Source organism: Stegodyphus dumicola, chromosome 3 (genome assembly GCF_044657685.1).
Source record: "Stegodyphus dumicola isolate Sdum_Otavi_A_Nest chromosome 3, ASM4465768v1".
In the NCBI taxonomy this organism is placed as follows: Eukaryota; Metazoa; Arthropoda; class Arachnida; order Araneae; family Eresidae; genus Stegodyphus; species Stegodyphus dumicola.
The window spans coordinates 60,639,360-60,661,899 of record NC_140770.1 but is presented as its reverse complement, the minus strand read 5'-3'; the positions used below and the strand labels follow the sequence as shown (position 1 = coordinate 60,661,899).

Here is a 22,540-nt window from a genome sequence, read left to right as displayed (position 1 = left end):
ATTAGTGCGAACTTCTATTAATATCTGCGTCTTCATTAAGAAGCCGAATATAGAATCAAGCAGAAAGTAAGAGTATTATGATGTGCAAGTATATTCTGAATACAAATTCATTCTATGAGTTAGCAAAATATTAGATGGTGTCAAATACACATGTTATAAACAGATCATGCGTATCGGAATGATGGCGGCAGGTTGTACACTAAAATCTCATCAGTAGCCTTCGGATGTCACAAGAGGCTAAAATGTGCTATAAATAGTAAGGCATTTGGGACTTAAGGTGTTAAATACGTATCTCAGAAAATTTTCGAAAATGTTTCCAATAACGAATTTTCTTATACCCTTAAGATTTCAATGAATTCCGCTAAGACGGCTCCCACCATCCGAGCATTAGCAACAGCTTGGGTATAAGGAGGAGCGGCGCCAAATACCCAGTCCACCGAAATTACATTGAAGTTATCTTTGGTCAATAATTCTCGAATCATATCCTGAAAAATAAAAAAATATAATATATTTTTTTAAGATGGAAATTGTTTTTGTTTTTTATGCTATTAACAACTATGCAGATTTCAGTATACAAGTAAGAAGTGTTTATGATCACCAATTAATGAAATTCTTAAGTATTAATATTATATATGCACAAATTAAAAATTTTTATTTGTTCCACAAATCTACTATGAAATTTGCATTTTATTGAAAATTTAAAATTTAGAGTCTATTCAGACATGAATGTCTCTCACAGTTATACGTATAACTTGTAGAGACATTAGGTATACTTTTGGAAGCAAGCAAGATGAAAAATAAGCAATCGCCTTCGCCGTGAATCGAACCACGGACCTCTGGAATAACGGCTCAGTGTACAGAAACCCTATACCACGGAGGCATGCGAATAAGGCGGGAGAAATACCTTATAAACTAAACGGATAACTGTGACATAGAAACGCAATTTTGAACCAGAGCAGTTTCATCAATATAAATGGGATACATTCTAATATAATAAAGAACAAAATAAAAATAAGTTTCAACTTTTTTTCAATTCGCATTCATTGGTGGCGAAACGAAAGTATTAATTTTCGTTACATATAAATATGATCTGATTGTGTTGGAGATGATCGTTTCAGTTGGCTAACTGTGGAATTTCTAAAACTAACTTACATTAAACACCTTGGAATGTCAGAGTAGTTCATAGACAGCATTCTAGTTTTGACTAATTTTTGTTCAAATAAAAGAGGTCGGATAGTTTTTAAAAGAAATGCAAAATTCATAACTAAAATAAATATATTTGGTTGAATATACCCTCAGGCAATTTGACTTCAGTGAACCGTGTAATCCGATTTCCGTTTTATGAAATTCAGAAGCTCAGTAAAATTCAGAAATGTAGTTCGAAAACAATTTCCTTGCTGTGTAAGGAATTACCGTAACATCCCGTTTACGGTGTGATGTAAGCGATTTACCATGTCCAGCTAGCAGCTGGAAAATACGCGGTTTGAAACTCGGCTAGGGCACAGTTAGTTTTTCACATTTTCTGACATCACAAAACTTAATAATCTCTAGAGTTCATTTCAAAATAAAACGGTTCAATTTCAAAAATTATATTTGCGGCAACTATTTTATTGACAGAAGGTATGATTTTAGATTTTGTTAGGTTATTGTTTGAAACTAACCAGTTATTTATAGTTTCAGCCTTTAGTACAACTTTTTCTTTTCGTTTCTTCATCAAAATGCAAATCAGTTAGATAGTATTTAAGCTGAAACTTTTGGATTGTAAAACAGAGCCTCTTTCTGCCTGTCGAGGACATGTTACTTTAGTTCTACCATTTCTGATCAGTTTGAAATTAATCGGCTCTGCTTAATGTTACCGTACGCCGTTAGAAGTTTGAGCCAACTTGGATTTAAATTGAATTGTGTAGTCTTTCACCAGTAATCTACTTTTTAAAACTTTGACTATATTTTAGTTGCATCGCCACAATTTGTATCTGAGTATGTTAGCGCGAGAAAGTCCAATTATATTCTAAGTTCTGTCAAATAAAAAGGTTTCTTTAAAGCTTTTCAAGTTTGTAGATAATTTCAGACACAGCGATAGTTTGCTTTATGCCTACCAGGAGCTTGAAACTACTTTATGCTCCTAAAGGAAGTCAAATTCTATAATTTGAAATGAAAGTTGTTAACGTTGGAATAAGTTGGTAAGTGAAGTCATGGTTACATTCCACTAAAGTTTTAAATCTGTCTTGCACTATATATATTTTAATCTTTTATGATACGAAATTATGTAAGAGAAATGTTGTAAGGAAACCGCATTAAAAAAGCTAAATTTAAATTTATTAATTAAGGCACCGTTTTACAGTCTGAGTTCGGCACAAATCGGTCATCGAAACTGCCCTTGTCATCATTTCCCCAAAAAGACAAAAAACTAAAATTAAAATTAAATGCATATACCCCCTATAGATGAAAATCTCCGATTTTGATAATTCAAAATTTACTTTTTTACCTTTTCTGATCATAAGATCCATGTTTCTTAATGCGAAATTTTGATGCTTTTAGTTCAACTTGAACTGCTCTGGCGTAGAAGGTTTCAAGCTCTCCAAAAATTAAAGGTCAGAAGTAAGGTATTATAGGTTCAAAAAATGAATTTCCTTGATATGTGAGAAAATAAGCCGAAAGTCTAGAGAATCCAACAAACTTCTGAACTAACAAGTCTTTATAATTTACTTCTTAAATTAAGCACAGAATTCTGTTCTAAGCATGTTTTTATCCGTATTTGACATAGAAGATGGAGCTAAATTTCGAACTATCACTTCGGTAAAGTTTTCCGCTCTGGCCATCGTAACATAGAAAGAAATATGATATTAAATTTGCGACATACCTCTTGCAGTTTAAAAGCAAAAAGAGCTACTTTTTTCAATGAGAAATTCCAGCAAATCCTTCTGCAAAAGCTGAAGCAAACTTTCAAAAGCAAACTTTTTGCTGCTAACCTGACAAAAACTATCTGATTGCTGATTCAGGTAATTTCTGTCATTCCATTAAACATTCTGCTATTCCGAAAGCAATACTTGAAAACTAGTGTTATTATTTCCAATACGCGTAATGATCATGTCCGCAAAAACTGCTTTCTGTAAAGGATGTTTACAGTGTTCTAGAAACTGAGCCTTATTTAAATTCCTAGAACTTACAGGCAACGACATCGACCAGAGACATATCTTGAAATGTTTATATAGCTATCTCGTACAGTATTGTTTCGAACCAATTCAATTGTTCGTCTGGTACAAGCACATTTTCCTAGAACTGTTTTTGCGACCGTGGAAGATTCGAAGAACACACTTTCTTTTGGGGAAAGAGGGTTTGAAAACTGTTTAACGTATGTGAAGAGTATTCTTTTCTCCCCCTTTGAAAACCTTTTATGGTGTGTTCGATTTGAAAATTCAACCATTCCGTCAGAAAAGAGAGAGAGAAGACACCGAATTCTTTGATGCCAGATTAAAAAAATTAGATTATCTTCGTGATACTTAATTAAATGGGTATAATGTTGAATAATTAAATTATAATATCTATGAAAATTGATGAAATTAAAAATTACATCTAAATTCCTAGAACTTTGGAAACATTACTCATATAAAATGCAGCTATTGCCATTTCACACAGTCTACGATATTTATCTTTTATTTGTAACCAGATAGCTTCACAGTTCTCGAAAAATAAAAAAGTATCTTCACAGTTCTCGAAAGATAAAAAAATATCTTTCGTGAACTAAAATGCTACCTGGATATTGTAGTTATGTCTTTTATTGCTCGAAACTGAAGTTACGACTCGAAGGTATGAAATAGAATCAGCTGCAAACTTAGGCAGCATAGGCAGCCGCCTAGAGCAGCGAATTTCAGAGGGCGTTAATATAAGTTAGTCTCACAATGAAGGTATTTTCCTTTTTGAGTTCTAAATATGCAATTCATACGGATTATCAACTGCACTGGTCATTTAGAGCAAAGATTCTACAGTTTGGGCCTGGGAGTTAACATCAATTGCTCTATGAAGCCGCTGTATGCTAACTGAAAATAATATTAATATAAATTTATTGTTATGACATTAATAAATTAAGTAAATTGACTAGAGTCTTCAAATTACATTTTTCTGGCAAGTTACTTCAAATTGAAAAAGTTTAGGCTTTATTTCTTTCTTTCTATTACGTGTAAGGTATTTCTCCCGCCTTCTTAGCAGCCTTCGTGGTGTAATGGCCAGCATACTCGGCGCGTATTCGAGAGGACCGAGGTTCGAGTCCCGGCGAGGGCACTGCTTATTTTTCACATCTCTAACTTTTAAAAATTCCTAATGTCTCTACAGTGGCGCCCAAACTAAAAACGATAGTGGATGAGGATTCTTCACCAGCGGGGTTTGGCGATTGGATCCCCTCATCCCTAGTTCGCCCTTTGAAAGGGGGAGTATATAAGGTATTTCTCCAGCCTTCTTAGCATGCCTTCATGGTGTAATGGGCAGCACACTCGAGGACCGAGGTTCGATTCTCGGCGAGGGCATTGCTCCTTTTTCACATCTCTAACTTTCAAAAATACCTAAAGTCTCTACATATGTAATGACAATGCGAAGAATGATAACAAACTGATTTAGGCTTAATATATTTCCAAGCGTTTCACAAATTTAAAGTTTATTATGCAGCAAGGAGCATGTATTTTTCTGCTGTTGTTTTTATAGTTGAATACAAATGATAATTATCAATATCAATCGATCAGTAAAAAGTGACAAAAATTTCTTGCATCAGACAAATTAGTATATTTGCAGCTGGTTGATTATCTCGTAAAAAAAAAAAAAAAAAAAAAAAAAAAAAAAAAAAAAAAAAAAAAAAACCAGCTAAATTGGTTGCCTACTTCTATCGAGCAATTTAGATAAATAATTCATGGTCGCGATAGCAAAACCATGGATCATTAACTGACAGCAATAAATAAAATGTTTCGGATTATTTCCCTTCCATTACTTAAATTTTAGCGGTTTGATGCAATAGACACATAGTATTCTGCTCCATTTTATTGCAAGCAGCAGTTATTTTATTAACCTATATAATATGCTACTAAATTCTTTCATTACCGATCACAGTAATTATCTGAATGTCTGTTATATAACTGTTATATAACTGTGTGTAAAAGGAACTTTCTTTAAGTATTGATACTAAAAGCAAAAGAAATTAAAGAAAATCATTGAGTTAATATATTCAGTGCAAAAACTTCCAATTATGAATCAAACAAATGGGTCGTTGGCTTCAAAAGATAGTAAACTCAGAAAGACGTGGCAGAAGATAATAGCACAGAAGCTGAGGATAAATTAGGCAAGAGACATTAGTCTTTGGAAGGGTGAAATAGCAAGAATTAAAATCTTATGCTCTGAGTAGGTGTAAAAAATAATTATGATGAAAGAGGAGAATAATTAACATGTTGAACACGAAACTTATTTCGCTTGTTCTGAGGATTCTCGTTTAGGAATCGACGAGGTGAACATGTTAAATATTTCTCAATAATCATCTATAGAAAAATGTTTCATTTCTTTCGAATTTTAAAAAACAAATATTTACGTGCTTTATTTCCAATACCTTTCTTAATATTTCGAATATTACTTTTGATGCTAAGCTTAGAATCTAGTTTAACATCCCACGGTAATTTTTGATTATTTTTAAACAAAATTTCATTTTAATTTGTTGGTTTTATGGTCCACATAAATACCTCTTCCATCTGAAAAGAAAAAATTCTGATGTGTACACCACATGACTTCCTTGTACGGAATATTAAATTATATGCATTTTTTTCTTGAATTTCGTTTAAATTGATTGGATTGAATTAAATCTACTTCGTCGACAGCGCATAAACCACAATAGAATAAATGTACTCTTTAAAATTCATTATATTTGTTTTACTATAAGGACACTCTGAATGCACAAAATTTATATCATTTGAAGAATTATCTTATCGTTGCCACATGTTCTATTCAAATACTATAATAAAGCTAGAACGATGTATGAAAGAAATTAAGCAAACAAAACAGAAAAAAAAACAGTTTTTCACAGACGATTTAGTATTTCTCATTCAATTAACTCAGTTCTCACTTCGCGACAAGGCAAAAACAAATAAAAACTCAAAATATCCATATTAAAAATTACGAAGTAAATCTTAAACACTTATTTGCTCGAAAACATTCCAGAAAGGATTAAGCATGATTTAATTCGCAATAATAAATGAAGGCGTTATTTTTGTTGTTGCGAAGCTTAGTCTCTCTAGATTGGCAACAAATCTACAATTCTGCTGTTTCAAATGTAAACAAATATGTCCGCCATGTTATTTAAAACTTAACCGCCTTTAAACAGCTTTTAAATTGTTGATAATTGTACAAATATTGCTTCCAGAATTACGAAAGGCATAAAAACCTTAACCGGAAGATAAGAACAATATAATTCAATCATTTTTAAAGCAAAAAATGTACAATTTACAAACATATAAGAGTAAAGAAACTGAGATCACTGTGCCGAGTAACAGAGTGGATATATATATAAATATAGTATTTATATACGTTTGGTGCGGCCGATTGCAACCAAAATACGAGGTGCACATCTACATGTTATAGCACTCCTATATACAAAATTTCAATGTTTTGAGGCTACTCGTTTTTGAGTTATGCGAGATACGTATGTACGCACGTACGTACATACGTTCGTACAGACGGCACGAAACATTCTCTTCAGAATTAATTTTAAAGCAGTTTTATAATTTTTTTGGAGGAAACGAGTCTTTTATTCTGACCTTACGTACAGATATCACGCAAAAACATCGTTAAATTGCATTCGATAGCGGTCAAAATGGATATTTTCGTTGAAATATGCTGGCTGAAACTTTTCGCGATTACAATGCTTCCTTTTTACTTCGTACAAGGAAGTAAAAAACACGCAGGAGTATTGTAACATATCTATTGAATCTTTTGAAAATAATTAATTTGTTTTCTTTTCCATTCATGATCTCTAGGAAATTTTTCATATGCAGCCCATCCTCCCAAGAAGTATTTTATCAGAGACCTGAGTGGAGTGGCTATTGCCTCAATTCTAGCAGCTCACCTTGGGTTCTATTCCTGTAGTTAACTAAATTGTCTACATGAGGATTTTCTTCAGTGTAATATAAATACGAGTCAATTTCTCTTTTTTCATAATTAAATAACGCAATTCATTAAAACAAATCTGAAAGGATTCAGAATTTAAAGTTGCACCAGAGGGTTTGTTAAAGTTTTTTGTGCTTTTGCTAAACATCGCATCTTAATCAATCTGCTTTCGAATTCCTTCATGCTAATACAGTATTTTTGTCGTTTTAACATTGTTATTAAGCACCGCTTTCTTCGCACTTATACCACATATAATTCAACAGCAGAAGCACAACATTTTTGAAAGCAGCATACCAGTATATGTATAGAATTTCCGATAGAGTGTTAAGTGTTGCATACATTTTTCAATTATTTTTTCAGTCTTTTCTCAGTTCGTCGTATCAATGTTCAGTTGTCTTCGTAGTATGACTTACAAAACATTTTGCGTTTTTGTAATTAATGTTTTGTTTGTTTATTTGTAAAGTATTACGTTTCCCGCACGTATACATAAAATTCAACAGCAAAATCCCAAAATATTTAAGAACAACATCGGAAATTCTTTATAATTCGCCATACAGTATTAGGAGCTGCTATACACTTTTTTATATACTCGCAATTACTATATTTTTATATACTTGTTACTATACTTTTATATACTCTGTTTGTTTAGAAAACTAGCCACTCGGGAGGCCAGCTGCCTAAAATAGTTATGTCAAAAGAAGGGAAAAAAAATTATAACGATTTAAAGAGTGTAAGCTAGTCTACTTTCATAGTAATTTTTAATATTTCTGATTAGATACCTTATGATTTTAATGCATTTTTATTTAAATCAATTACATCAAAACGTAAAAAAAAAAATATTAAGAACTATACTTATTGCTCTTAAATCACTTAGTTTGTTAATAAGTAACAAACTAACAATTTAAGCAACAAAGTAACAGTTTCTATATTATATCTGAAAGTTAAATATAGTAAGCTTTACTAAATAATAAGCTTCAATGATAAAACTGAATAATAAGCTTTTGAATAATAAATTTTACTTAATAGGAACACGCTGGACGTGGAAATTAAAAATGTTTTATTTCCCGCAGCGGCAACACATTGCTTTCTAATACCCGAGTTTTTTAAGTAAAACTGAAAGATCTATAAATATATCTCACATTCTGCCGAATGGCAACAGTCTGACGCGCTGGATATCAAGGCGGTTAAAATAGAGGGAATAGCATGACGTCACATAAGTGAAGCCAAGAAAATTTCAACAATGTGACATCACGACTTATCATGGCTGCCAAACATAATACGGATAAGACTTTGAAACATATCGTTAAATAAAATTGCACTCACTTTGAGTACAAATATCAATGTCCGAAGGTTCAGATAAGTGTATTTAAGCATAAATTTGTATAAAATGCCATCAAAACTTGGTCTTCCAAGTTTTACAAGCATATATTTGTCTCATAGTTACAATTTATACATTTTCATGTACCTAGATTTTAATTAAATTTGAAATTGTTATAAAGACAACACCGATTAGAACGTAAACAAAACCGACCAGAAGTCCGCTTTTGGCAGCGGCCATGATAAGTCATGACGTCATATTGTGACGTATCATGGTTTCATTTCCATTGCACGAAACATATAGAGATTTACTTCATTTATTCTATTCCCCTTAATGGAGATAAAAATGTTTTATTTCGAACAGTGTGCCACGGTTCGCTTTCAAATCGCTGAGTCTGTTAATCAAAAATTCATTAAATTTATATAAAATATGAAATAAGAGAAAAACAAATTCAAATTTCGGGCTTCGAGGTGCCCATGTTCGGAGGGAGAACTGAGTTTATTAAAGATTTGGCAGTTCTAGATACCATCGTTTTTCCACAAGGGGAGAAACATGCATGCGTGCATACATACATACAGATAGAACTTCAATATTTATAAATAACGCATGGCAATAACATATGACAGCAATAATATGAAAAATTATTCGGACACAAAAGTGATACAGATAAAATGTGACTTTTGAGATTATTAGCATCTCTGGCGATAAAAAAATTTTCTTACCTGTATCCATTTTTGATGTCCATGCTCAAGGTAACCATGAATTATGAATTTTACTCCTTGCTTTGGATTCAAATTTTGTTGGGTGAAACTTTCATTACTCTCTGGGCGTAGTTTGTTAAACAAATCTGGATTCCTCCGCGTCTTCAGGAAAAATTTCACATCTAAAACATCTGGATGCAAAGGGAAGAGGTTCACCGGCCGGTAGATGGACAAGAATGGTTCGCCAATAGAAAAACAACCCCATCGTCCATAGCATCGTTGAAGAAGAAGATCTGTTGATGAACAAAATTAATAAGCATTTGAACTAGAAATTAATTTTAAATTTACGAATCATACATCCTTGAAACATAGCGACTTGTTTAAATGCATTTGTGTTGTTGCTTTGTTTTGGTGTCATAGAGAAACATTTGCTTAGACATTTTAAAAAATTATTACACATTCTGAAATCTGCATGCTAAGAATAATATAATTTATTATTGGCTATATTTTTATATATAAAATTCAAAACCTTTTTCGTATATATCTAAGACGCTTTAATATACATTGGAGTTCTGTTGTTGATACAGAGAATGTCAACAACTTGTCTGCCTGATTCTACCTGTTACGAATATGTTTGCGGCACATTGTTAATTGAAATACAAGTTTTATCGGGCTAAGCTTTCCAGATTATGCACCACTATGGCATACATGGTCAGTAGACAGACTAGGTTAGGCTCTTCCTATTAGTACACCACTTGACTTAAAATGTGGAATAAACACGAAGACACAAAAGGAATGGGAACAGTTGTTTTAGAGCAGACTGTCAGCCAGTGACGTAATGCACTCGAAGATTTCTGGTCGGGAGGAGCAAACCTTTTAGTATATTAACATTGGTAGCATCTATGACAAATTTTTGTTGGAAAATGCCAGGCAAGTTATCACTCGACGATTTGGAGAACTATGCAATTAATTTTGTTCTTCTTTCCAACTGTTCTGCGTGATCATTCCAAAATGTACGGACATCATTAGTAAAGTAAAAAGGAATCCTCTCTTACTGTAATTATTCCATTTGGAATTCTTGAACCCTCGATATTACGAAAATACGTTTGTAAAAATACAAACGTGCCCAATAATTTTAATTCAAACGTAGAGGCTCTCTCATAAGTACTCACGAGTGATGAAATAAAATAAATTTAAATTGTTTTAATTCTGTGTCTGTTTGTTTGTTGGTTAGATATTTTAGTGATGATAATGCACCTCACAGAACAGATGTAATAATCCATACTGTATTACTATAGCTTAGTTGGAACCCAGGACAAGTGTTGCAAAGTTTACTCGGTATAGAGAACCGTTATCACCAATGGAAAGTCAGATCCACATCCACCTCCTAAACATGCGACATGCGACGGAGGACGTGGGCACCATCCCTCTACCATTAGGGTTAATTGGTATAGCGCCACGTCCACCTGTGTCTAGTGAAACGTGCCAAGGTCACTGAGTCCACAAAAACGCCTCGCACCGACCACTGAAACCCAGCGTCTGATGCAGGCCACATTGCATCAGCTATACCCTTGCGGCCACTGGGAAATTATTTTACAAATATTGTAGAAAATGGCATGGCTAAACAAGGGTCATCACTGCTGCTGCAGGCTGAATTATCAGACATTAGTATGCACAAGTTGCTGAATTATATACCAGATTACTAAATTATATATTGGAGTACAATATGGTATAGAATCATGTAATGCATAGTAAGATTATGCTAATGCTCAAAATACATATTGAAACAGGAAGTATTATACATATTGAATTATGACACTTACTGTATCTGAACATACTAAGATATGATATACATAATGAGGTTATACAGATACTTCTGAGACTTGAAATACATGGTGAAACATTAAATACTGTACATACTGAACATGAGCATACTATGACTGAGCATATTGAAACATGAAATATATAGTGAGATATTACTGATTACGCTAATTACACGAGATACCTGATGAAACATGAAATACTGTACGTACTGAGACAGAAAACATACTATAACAGAGCATACCGGAACGTGAAATGCATGGTAAGATTATACTGATATAAGATACTGAATTATATACAGGATTGCTGCATTATATACAAGAGAGATATTTGTATAACAAACATAGAAGGCATAGTGAGATTGTACTGAGACTTGAAAAACATGTTGGAACAGGAAATGCTGAACATACTGAAACATATAACATACTATAATTGTACATTCTAATACGTGAAATACATAATGTACTGCTACAAAGTACTGAATTATATACGGAATACTTAATTATATCCAGGAGAGATATACATATGTCAATATTGAATTGTATAGAAAGGTTATACTGGTGCTTGAGGTACATAGTAAAGCACATTGTATCTGAGCATTCTGAAACACGAGGGTAACATAATGAGGATATACTGAAATAAGATACTGATACTAATACTTATGTTATACTGATATTTGAAAGACAGAGAAACATGGGAAACTGAACATACTGAAACATGAAACATGCTGTTACTGAATAAAATGTGACATGAAGTACCTTGTGAGTTTATACTGATGCAAGATGCTAAATTAGATACCGGATTACTGAGTTATACAAGAAGGATATATGAATTACAAATTTGAAATACATAGTAAGGTAATTGATACATAGAAAGGGTGACATTATGCTGATATAAGATAATAAATTATATACAGGATTACTGAATTAAATATGGGAGAGAAATACGTATTATAAGGTTAAATACGTAGCAAGATATGCAGACAGACGCTACAAGAATACATAAACAAAACAGTTCACTTGGTGACAGGATATAGGAGTGTGTAATAATGGCGTATATAAATTACAGACTTGAGATGCATAGTGCGGTGATATTGAAACATAGAGAGGGTGAGATTATACTGATACGAGATAGTGAGTTATATACATGATTATTGAATTAAATACCGGGGGGAAATACGCATTGCAAATTTAATACGTATAGTGAAATTGCAGACTGGCGTTACAAAAATACGAAGATAACAGTGCATTGGTGGCAGAATATAGGAGTACATAAAGCATACATTTGGTATTTCATGTGTACATATGATGCTGCTGACTGTGATTACAGATGCTGCCATTACTGCGTTTTATGAAGACAAAGTACTTGTATACTACTGCTGCATACATAATAAGTTAGAGCCATTCATATGTGCAGTTACAATTATATAATGCTGCCAGTGAGCTCCCTTTAGCTGGTATGGGAATGTTGCATGATGCACTAAGTACTCTTAAATGGTTTACACTTGGCATAGGTTTGTTCCTAAGCCCATAAGCTTGTCAACAATTTTTGTAATGCTGCGTTTGAGATGTCGCTGCTTAATTATGAACTTGCTGAAGGCTAATCTGTTTGTCTCTGGGAACGGGATGTGTAGATCCTCCGTTAGTGAGCATTTTTCGACATAGTGTTCTGGCGTTCCCAGTTCACCGCAGCAACATAAGGAGGTAGTCGTCTTGCCGAATCTTTCAAAGTAGACTGGGAACGGGCCATGCCCGGTAATATAGTAGACCAGTTGTGGATTTACTATAAGACGTTCTGGATCAACCTTTGGCAGATGCGCATACGCACGACGTCCTGTCTCATCGTTGTTCCATGCCTCTTGCCACAGTGTGAAAGCGACCTGTTTCAAGCTCTTTTTTAGATATGAGGTGGGCCATGGAATTTGCAGTGTCTCTGCATCATTATTTTGGGCTGCTTCTTTTGCGAGCCGATCTGCGGCCTCATTCCCAAGGTTGCCAATATGCGCTTTTGTCCATTCTAGGTTGATTTTTAAGGTCTTGTGAAAAGAGAGTTGTTCTTGAATTGCTGCAATTATGGGGGAGCCGTGCATAGGATTTAATATAGCATATAATGCTGACAGACTGTCTGTTATTATAAAACTGTTTTGATGTCGATATTGGGTAATAGTGTTTATTGCGTGATAAATGGCTGCGGCTTCGCTTTGAAAAACACTGTTTCTGGATTCCAAGTGTCCTTTCCATTGGCGTATTGGTTGCTGTTGCCGAAATGCGATGTATGCACAGCCAACATTCTCGTCAGTTTTTGAGCCATCTGTGTAGAATACGATATCATTGTCCGTAGCTCTTGTGTTTTGCTTAATATTAATGTGCACGCCTTGGCCTTGCGTCGACGGGTGTGTGTGGAGGCGATTGGACTTCCGTTCTAGGTTATCTGCCGTAAAAGTATGGTCACCAAACACCGCAGGGCGGCTAAGCTGCTTCACCAATTGGTAGGCTGCCTCTTTTTCCACATTTATGTAAAGAGGGGGCAATCCGGCCAGGACATTGAGTGCATTCGTTGGAGATGTTCTAAAAGCTTTAGTAATGTTGAGCAGAAACGGCCTTTGTATACTCTGTAGATATTTTATTTTGCGTCCTTGCATCGGAGAGGCCCATATTGCAGCTCCGTATGTTACTATTTTCTCAGTGACTGTCATATACAGGGTCTTGAGTAAATGGGGGTTAAGTCCCCATCTGTAACCATTCATCAACTTGAGCTTGATGGCAATCTGTGCTGTTCGTTTCCTAAGCTCCAGCACGTGAGGGATCCAATTTAGTTTATCAACAAAAGTTATGCCCAGGTACTTTAGTTCTCGCTTAATGCGGAGTCTTTGGCCGTTGAGCGTTATTCTTGGTTGGCGTGCGAGTGTGCCCCCTTTTTTAGGAATCAGCAGTATTTGAGATTTTGTTTCAGCTATTTGGAGTTTTATTGCTGTGCATCGCTCCTGGAAGAGGTTGCAGGATTCCTGGGAATTTGCTTGCAGCTGTTCCCTGGTGTTTCCTTTCACAATTAGAGCTGTATCGTCCGCGTATGCAATTATTTTTGTGTGTTCCGGCCACGGCTGTGTGAGTATGATGTTGTACGTTACGTTCCATAGAAACGGCCCTGCGCAGGAACCTTGCGGACATCCTTGGGTTTGGTCTTGCTGGATGACACCGCTGTTATGCGGTAGAATCAATTTTCGCTCTGAAAGGTAACTCTCCAGGGTGTGGTAAATATTCCGTGGACATTTTGCCTCTCTCAGGGCATGTTGAATGGCCGGCCACCACAGAGTGTCAAAGGCACTCTTTAGATCTAATGATATGAATGCTGTGTGGTGGCCGGTAAATTTGTTCTCTAAAATGCTCTCCTTGACTTCCATGAGTGCGTGGATTGTTGATCTTCCTGCTCTAAATCCGTATTGGTTTCCACTTAAGTATTTGGTAGTATGCAGGTGGTGTCGCAGTCTGTTCATGAGTAACTTTTCAAATGTCTTACCAAGCGCTGATAGTAGGCATATTGGACGATAGGAGTCCGCTCTTTTTGGGTCTTTATTCTTTTTGAGGAAAAGAATAACTTGACCAATTTTGAAGCACCTGGGGAATGTGCCAGTGGAAAGCAGTTTGTTGAAAAGGGTACGGAAGAGGTTGACGTGCGACCGTATTGCGATCTTAACTATTCGATAGCTTATTCCGTCTGGCCCCGGTGCTTTCTTTTGCGGTAGCTGTCGCAGGACATGTAGGATTTCTTGATTTGTAAAAAGAGCATCGTTCATGGCATCTGTAGCCAGGGTTTGGTTACGCATGGTTGCTTGTGTCGTTGTGTCATCTGTAGGATCGTCCTTCGTAAAGACCGTGTTGAGCACTTCTGTAAATGTAGCTTCAGTAAGGTGTTCATTGGTGTTAGGTATTGGCAGGAGATGAAAGGAGGCCTGTTTGAACAGCTTTCCCGCCACTATCTTGTGATGTATGCCGTAGGTATTTGTAGTTTCTGTACAGAACTTTCTCCAGCTGTCCAGTTTGGCGGTAATGATCATTTTTTTGTATTGGGCCCTTTCCTTCTGATATATAGTGAGTGTGTTAGAGGTGATGCTCAGTCGTCGCTCACTTTTTAGCCGTCGTCTTAAGGCACGACACATTTGCTGTTGCGCGCGTAATTGGCTATTCCACCAGTTTAATGTGGTGACCCGTCGTATTGTTCGTACTGGTAGGATGTCGTCACAAGTCGTCCTAATGGTTGACATCAGTTCACTCGTGAGTACATGTAGTTCCTCTCTAGTGGTTGCTTGCTCAATTCGATTGCTAAAGGGTGCCAGGCGTGATTTGATAGCTGTAACGAATGACCTGACCTTGCGACCTGGTAGGTTGTACCTTCTGATGATAGTTGTTTCTGTGGCTCTGGCAATGGTGAATAGTATGTAATTGTGGTCGGAAAGGCTTACGCCTTCCACGACCATCCAATCTTGTACTAGTTGTGCCATTTGAAGGGTCGAGACTGTAAGGTCCGGCCACCCTCTTGAGTGGACGCGATCAAAAGTCGGTGGCGCATCTTGCTGGTTATGCAAGATCAGGTTGTTGCTTGAAATAAAATCCTCCAGGGTACGTCCCTTTGGCTCTGTGGTAGCATATCCCCATGTTGTACTATGACAGTTAAAGTCTCCCGCAATCAACACGTTGTCTATTTTTTGCTCTCGCATCAGTTGTTGCATTTGCAAGATACTGTTTTCGATATCTGCCTTTGGCGGAGAGTACACGGAGACTATGATTGCTGTCAGATTGTGCACCTCTAGCAGGATGGCCACTATGTCCCTTTCCGCAATGATTACAGTGGGGGTCCACATAGGGTTGCAATTTACTATAATGGCTCTTGGCGGCTCGTTGGTATCTTCCTTTTGGAAAACAGTCCACTGTAGGGGGTAGCCCACAGCTTTGCCATGTAAACAATAAGGTTCTTGTCCTAGTAGGAAGTCGATCTGTTCTGTGGTGGTGTATATGGCTGCCTGTGCCGTTGCTGCACGAGCGCGTTGCAGATTTATCTGCAAACATTGTATTGCGTCCTGTCTGCGCGATTGCGTACTGTTGATGTCCAACTGTGTATTGTTATGCTGTACATTTGGGGGTTGCTGATTCTGTCTGCTTCTTGTAGTATTTGCCATTGTCTTATTGTTAGTATTCCGTATTGTTACGGATGTTCTGCACGTTTCGCTGGTATTGCGGGCAGTCTGAATGGTACGCTGGGTGGTGAATGTTGTATCTGTCCCCGTAGCGGTAGTTAGCTTCTCTACAGTTGATGCATTGTGGCATCTGAGTGTTGCATTCTCTAACTCCGTGATTGTTTGCGCAGAAGGAGCAGAATTGCTTGCGGCTTTTGCAGTCGGCCTGTGTGTGTCCGAACTGCTGGCATCTGTAGCATCGCTTGATGCCAATATGCTCAGTGATTCGGTGGGCCTGCCAGCCAAGGAAGATTTTTCTCTGACGCATGATGGCCTCAAAGCTTGCGGGCTCACATTCAAATATCCGCTTGACCCTGCTCTTGCGGCGCTCTTGGAGTCGGTGGAGAGTCCTGAAGGTGGGGCTGGGCATATTTGAGGCACCGCTATTTTCTGCAAGTACGTCTTCGGGATTTGCTGCTTCGGGCAAGTCATGTACCGCGAACCTGGGCTTACGCATTTTTGGCCTGCTGATGTCCGCAGGGATTTCTGTCTGCTTGATCTGCTGTTCAAGGGCTGCGACATCTTCTTTGGATTTGCAGACTACTTCAAAGCCGCCTTTGTTGCTCTTTGTTACTCTTTCAACGCCGACTTTTAACTTGGAGAGAGGCAATTTGGCGTTGAGCTGTTCTTTTAGCTCTGCGTCTGTAATGTCTGTTTTTGGGCGTATGTACAGGCACGGTTTTTTAGTTTTCCGGGCAATCTCCGCAAATGTCGGATATGTGATTGCTGGTGGTGGTGTTGGAGTATGGGGATCGTGTGGCTGCTGAGCAGTTGACGCTAGTTGCTGTGTATGAGAAATTTCGCAGCAGAACACTGTTGAAGTGTTTACTCCTGTGTCAACTTTTGCAGGTTTAACCGTGAATTCCGGACCCTCTAGGGCCAGCGTTTGGAGTGCAGCCAGTGAATCTAGTAGGCATCCTCGAAGATCTGTTGACAGAAGGAATTTGGCGCCTCGATTTGTCGTAGTCGCTACCTGCCTGATATCCTTGTATAGGATGGTGACTTTCTCCACGTGGGTCAGGTCCGATGTAAGTACTGCTGAGGCGTCTATTATGGTATGCGATGTAGAGGTGGAATCACTATCAGCTGGAATAACTGAAGCACGAGACATGATATTCCGTGTAATACTGTGCGCACTATTTGGTGTGCTGAGGCTAAATCGCTAATAGTGGTGAGTTGAACTTGGGGTGATGATCTAAGATAAATTTAATGTTGCACTCTAAAATTGTCACTGTAAGGTAATAGTAGTGGCACGTAATATGAGCTCACTGTAGCTGCATTATTTACATTTAACAGAATGACCTTTTAGAAACGTGTGAACAGCCGTATGGTGAATACACTATGGTGAAGAGTCCGATAAATATTACAATTAATGCAATTACAATATAATATTTTAGCACATTATAATGCAAATAAGGATCTTAAGAGGGTTCCATATTATACTGCATTCAAATGAGAAAACACAAGATCAAACAAAATAAATGTAATAATTAATACAAATTAATAAACAGAACCAGATAATAATTATCGAAAAACACACTAGAGGCACTTATAACCAATAAATGTTAGTTAAAAAGGTTGATTAAGCAATCAGAAATAACTAAAAGCTAAAAATTAATACAAAATTAAACAATTGTCAAACCGTAAGGACGGACCCTGTGCTGCTTTTGCAAGAAAATAAAACAGGGTATGTTGGCAAGAAAATTTACAATACAGTAGGCAGTAAATAATCAGAACATGGAATAACACTGATACATGAAAAACATTTAAGTAAATTAAACAAGCATTAAATTCTATGCAAAAAAAGAAAAAAAAAAAAAAACTTTTTAGATGGTTGTTCTAGGGCGTATGAGGTCAAAGTTATTGATTTTTACAAAAATAAGTAAAATTTACACTTGGTATTAAAATACCTTGAACATATAATGTTAACAGTGCATGTAATTAAAGATACCCAAATGCAAAAAATAATTTGAAATAAACATAAATGCAATAAACAGAAAGAAAACTATTAGACAGTTAAAAACATCTTTAGAGCAGTTCGCTAAGGTAATTAAGGGCCAAGTTATTGAATTTTAACAAAATAAGCAAAATATTAACTGAGAGAGACGCTAGAATGGTCGAAGAATATTCTAAGTCCTGATATCAAATGTTGAAAAAATTCAGTTACAGGCTATTGCGGTATATTAATGGAAGGAGAATAACAGTCCTACCTTAGTCTTCTTCAGATGGAGTAGCTATGTCGAGTAGATCGCGAGATTTTGAATTTTGAAAAAATAAGCACTTTTGGGCACTACAGTTACACTGAAAACTTAGGCCTACCCCGGTCGCCACGTGGTAGATCGTCGGCACGTTTTCGTCGAGGTGACCGTTATGCTGGTAAGTACAAACACCGTTGAAGTGCGGCGGACGGATTCCTTTGTAATTTTCACAAAAACTTTTATAACTTCGCTAATTTTTGTCGCAAACACAAAATTTAGGTATCCACATGTAGGTTAACACTTCGCGCACAATTTGGAATAAAAATTTCTTCTGTGGGGTAGATATTTCTGCGGTTAATAATGCTTTTTAAGGGAGCTCAGCTGACACACATCCTACCTCGCAGGGGGCGTTATCGAGCAAAAAACCCACCTCCTAAACAGACTGATGAGAGAATTTAAAGAATTCATCTAGATATTTTTGGACAGGCAGATATCTTCTGTCGAGGCCCGGTGGCGCAATGCCTAGCGCATCGCGCAGCAGCACTACAGGTCCGGGGTTCGATCCCCAGGCTGGGCAAGGTCGACTCAGCCTTTCATTTTTTTTATTTCCATCCCTTCGGTCGGTAAAAAGTTCGTTTGGGTAGCAAGTTCCAAGTTCGCTTAGAGATATGCTTGGGGATGTTCAGGGCATATGCTTATGCACCCCGGGGCCCACGGTCAAGAAAGCAGATTTCGGGGCACTGCTGGCCTTGGCCCACTAGGGCTGTTGCGTCACTGAGTTTAGTTTAGATATCCTCTGTAGAATGTGAGCGAGGAAGTACTTTCAGGGATCATTATTTGTCGTGTCCCCCATACTTTTACCTTTACCTTTACCTATCGGTAACAGATATCCCGTTATTCCAATTATTCCATCGTACTGGCGGAATATTTCATAATTTTAGCTTCCTCCATATGAAAATGTATATAGAATCAGATATCTTCGTACCACCCCTTGAAGAAAACATAGGGCCGTTAACTCCATCTCTAATCTTATCTATACCAATACAGGCTTTTCTTTTATTGATCTGTCACTGGTCAAATCATTGGATTTCTAACTTAAAGACTTCTCATTGAGCCTTCTTTGTGTGATTTATAGCAATTTTAAAGTTTCAGAAGTTTCTGCAAGTTTTAAATTCAGCTGCTTAGTTGTCATGTTCCTGATGCGAAAAGGAATTACGGAGAAACACGGATCTTGCAACTAATTTTCTTTGACTTTATCACGGCTCTTAGCTACATAGAAGCATACAGTTATCTTGACAAATTCACCAGCGGCAGAGTGCATAAGACTGCTAAACGCTGATACTTCGATTTGAATTCAAATCCTGGCGAGCAGGATGGCTGCACAGTATTTTTGCAGTTTTCTCCGTGTATAACGCATGAAATACAAGCAAGGTCTACCCCATCTGTAGGAAATGTAATACTGATCATTTCACTCCTGAACATCTTCTCACTTATTTGAAAGTGAAAGAAGGGCCTATTGAAAAGACCTAATTTCGTTTTGGATTTATTAACGGTTCTTGGACTCATGGATCTGGTCTAGCCTAATGGCTACCAGTTAAGATAAGTAACAACAACGTATTTGAAATTTTATGGAATTTATGATTAATTCATAGTAGTGCTAAGATGCATGTATACTTTCTTAGACCTTATTAAAAGATTATGACTATGAGTTCATCTTTTCAAACTAAAATTAATTTGAAAGAAATAGGATTTTTCTATGAGGTTGGTTACCCACGGAAAAAGTTATTTAAAAATAAGAATTTCGTTGCTAAAAGTTTCAGTGATATTACTTCTTTCTTAATAATGGAGTTCTCTGAAAGCAGAATTATACGTGAAACATTATTGTAATTATTATAGAATTCCAGGTATCCGGACTAAATAGAACACGTGACACGTGCTACCTGGATTTTAATAGGTTGTCTTTCTTGTGCCGGCTAAATGTGGACTTAGTTTTAATGCAAGTGACTTACTTTAACGCATGATAATGAAACGAAAAAAATAGGCTATTAGAATTCTGAAAGCATTTGGATGAACTGTATTGGAATTTATGTCATTAATTAAAGAAAATAATTTTTGCGAATGTGAAAAACTTAACGGAGAAGCTTTATGGATTTTATTTTTGCAAAGCCATTTTCAAAACTGTGACTAAGCACTCAGCTATAATTAGCTCTCGAACGTTTGTTTATTTCTTTTTTTTCCAAACACAAGATTAGTGCTCGTTGATGAAAAATTACAATGCTCAATTAATTTGGCCGATATATATCAAACCGCATCGTCAAAATATGCTATGAAATTTTCAAAACTTAACATCTGAAATGGTACCTTTAAGAATCGAACAACGAATTTCATATTTTATTTCAATAGAACTTACGCAGTTAAAAACACAATGTAGTGAAACCTTACTGAGATGACTACTTTACTATTCCAGTGTCCGCCTTGAGCCCCTCCCCAAAAACTAGATGATTTTATTTTGTCTCTCCACACACGCCTTAAATGATACTCAAGAGCAATTCATAATCGAAGAAATACTATTCCCTTTCGTAAAGTATTTGTAAAGTAATTCGTAACGAAAAGTTTCATTATATTTTTAATTTTGCGAGTTAAAATACAAAACACACCGTTTTCGACAGAATTGAAATGAAATTAGAAGTTTTTATTTTGAACCCATTCTATTTAAATTAATATTTAGCATTCATTTTGATTTATGTAGGCCCAAAACGAAATGCATAATTTTTATTTTTATTGCATAAAAATTATTTATCTTTTGCATTGAATGAAACATATAATCTATGTCTATTTAATGAAAATTAAACTAATGTATTATTTTACGTCCCAAGGAGTAAACGAAGAGCCGAGGAGGAACCAAATTACCCAAGGAGTAAACGAAGAACCGTAAGCCTATATATAGTATAAAATTTCTTTTCCATTACTGCTTTGTTCCATACTTTGACATACAATGTTATTTGACGAACATTTTACAGCAATTTACAATTCAATGTATCTTAATGTAAAGCATTTTATAACTTTCTCAAAAGACATATATTACAGCTTTTCTATATTATTTAAATAAATGAAGAACACAAAAGTAAATAAATTAATACAGAACTTAATTTTGCTTGGACTAGAAACGAGAACAAAGATCCGCTTAGTCGGTGTTCAATAACTGGAATTTTACTCTATATGAACCCGAATATTATTTCTTCTATTCAAAATCATTAACTGGTATAACAAGGTACACATTTCCAAATATAATTGGTGTATGAAATTATTGCAATTCCCAGGACAATTAATTTGCAGAATGATGTAAATGATTCGGCTGCAGATTTGAAGAATACTTTCTCTTAAAAGATTTCATGAAGAATATTTTAAAACATCTGAACATTTGCAAATATTTTATAGTTCCAAGAACTGGAATGTGCTATTTAAGAAAGTTCAAATCCTAATATCTAGAATTTGTTAGAACGCACATTACAGAAACTTCGCTTATTCGGAAAAGAAAACATAAACGAACATCAGAAATCCCTTCCCGTTCTTCAACTGGCCTTGACCGACTCATTTCACGGTCACTTCCGTTCAATTCCATTCCTTCCAACTATGAATCAATTAAAACACTTACCTGGGTCAGGGGGCGCCAAAAGAGGGGGAGCCCCCACCTTCAGACTGGACTCTGGAACATCCTCTTCCTGCTTGGCCGGTGCACAGTGGATGATTAGCACGACAGTAGCCCACGCAAGCCGTATGTCCATCGAAGCTCAGGTGAACTTCGAGGTTTAAGTCCTCCTCGGCTCTCTGCGAAACTTCTCTCTAACCTCGAGGGCGGAAAAAGAAGCATCCTTGCAGTGGTTGCTATAGTCGCTGGCGGGACATCTCTTTAGTTATGTTTTGATTCTTCATCACATTTTGTCGCCAAAGTAAGTGATATATATCGCCAAACATGCTGATGAAGATACGCCGTTTGGGACATTTTAAATATGGGATAAAAAAACTGCACTCTTAATTTGCGATTGCCCACACACATACAGAGTAAAAATAAAAAGGAAGTTTTATAACGAAAAATTTTGTGAATTGTAAATTCGTTTTAAAATAATCTTTAACTGTC

At 36.3% G+C, this 22,540-nt stretch overlaps 1 protein-coding gene across 3 annotated transcripts in view; it reads right to left on the bottom strand.

Annotated features, from left to right (window-relative positions):
- Positions 1 to 22,258, bottom strand: part of LOC118185801 (pancreatic triacylglycerol lipase-like) — a 52,259-nt gene extending 30,001 nt beyond the window's left edge. The window contains exons 1-3 of one of the 3 annotated variants that reach the window (XM_035355718.2): positions 22,058 to 22,258; positions 9,175 to 9,446; positions 339 to 485 (exon numbers count right to left, since the gene is read on the bottom strand). In XM_035355718.2, the coding sequence (XP_035211609.1) occupies positions 339 to 485; positions 9,175 to 9,446; positions 22,058 to 22,187 (549 nt within the window). In that variant the 5' untranslated portion in view covers positions 22,188 to 22,258. The remainder of the gene's footprint in view (positions 1 to 338; positions 486 to 9,174; positions 9,447 to 22,057) is intronic. The other 2 variants (XM_035355716.2, XM_035355717.2) reach the window with 2 other exon arrangements.
- Positions 22,259 to 22,540: the final 282 nt, after the last annotated feature.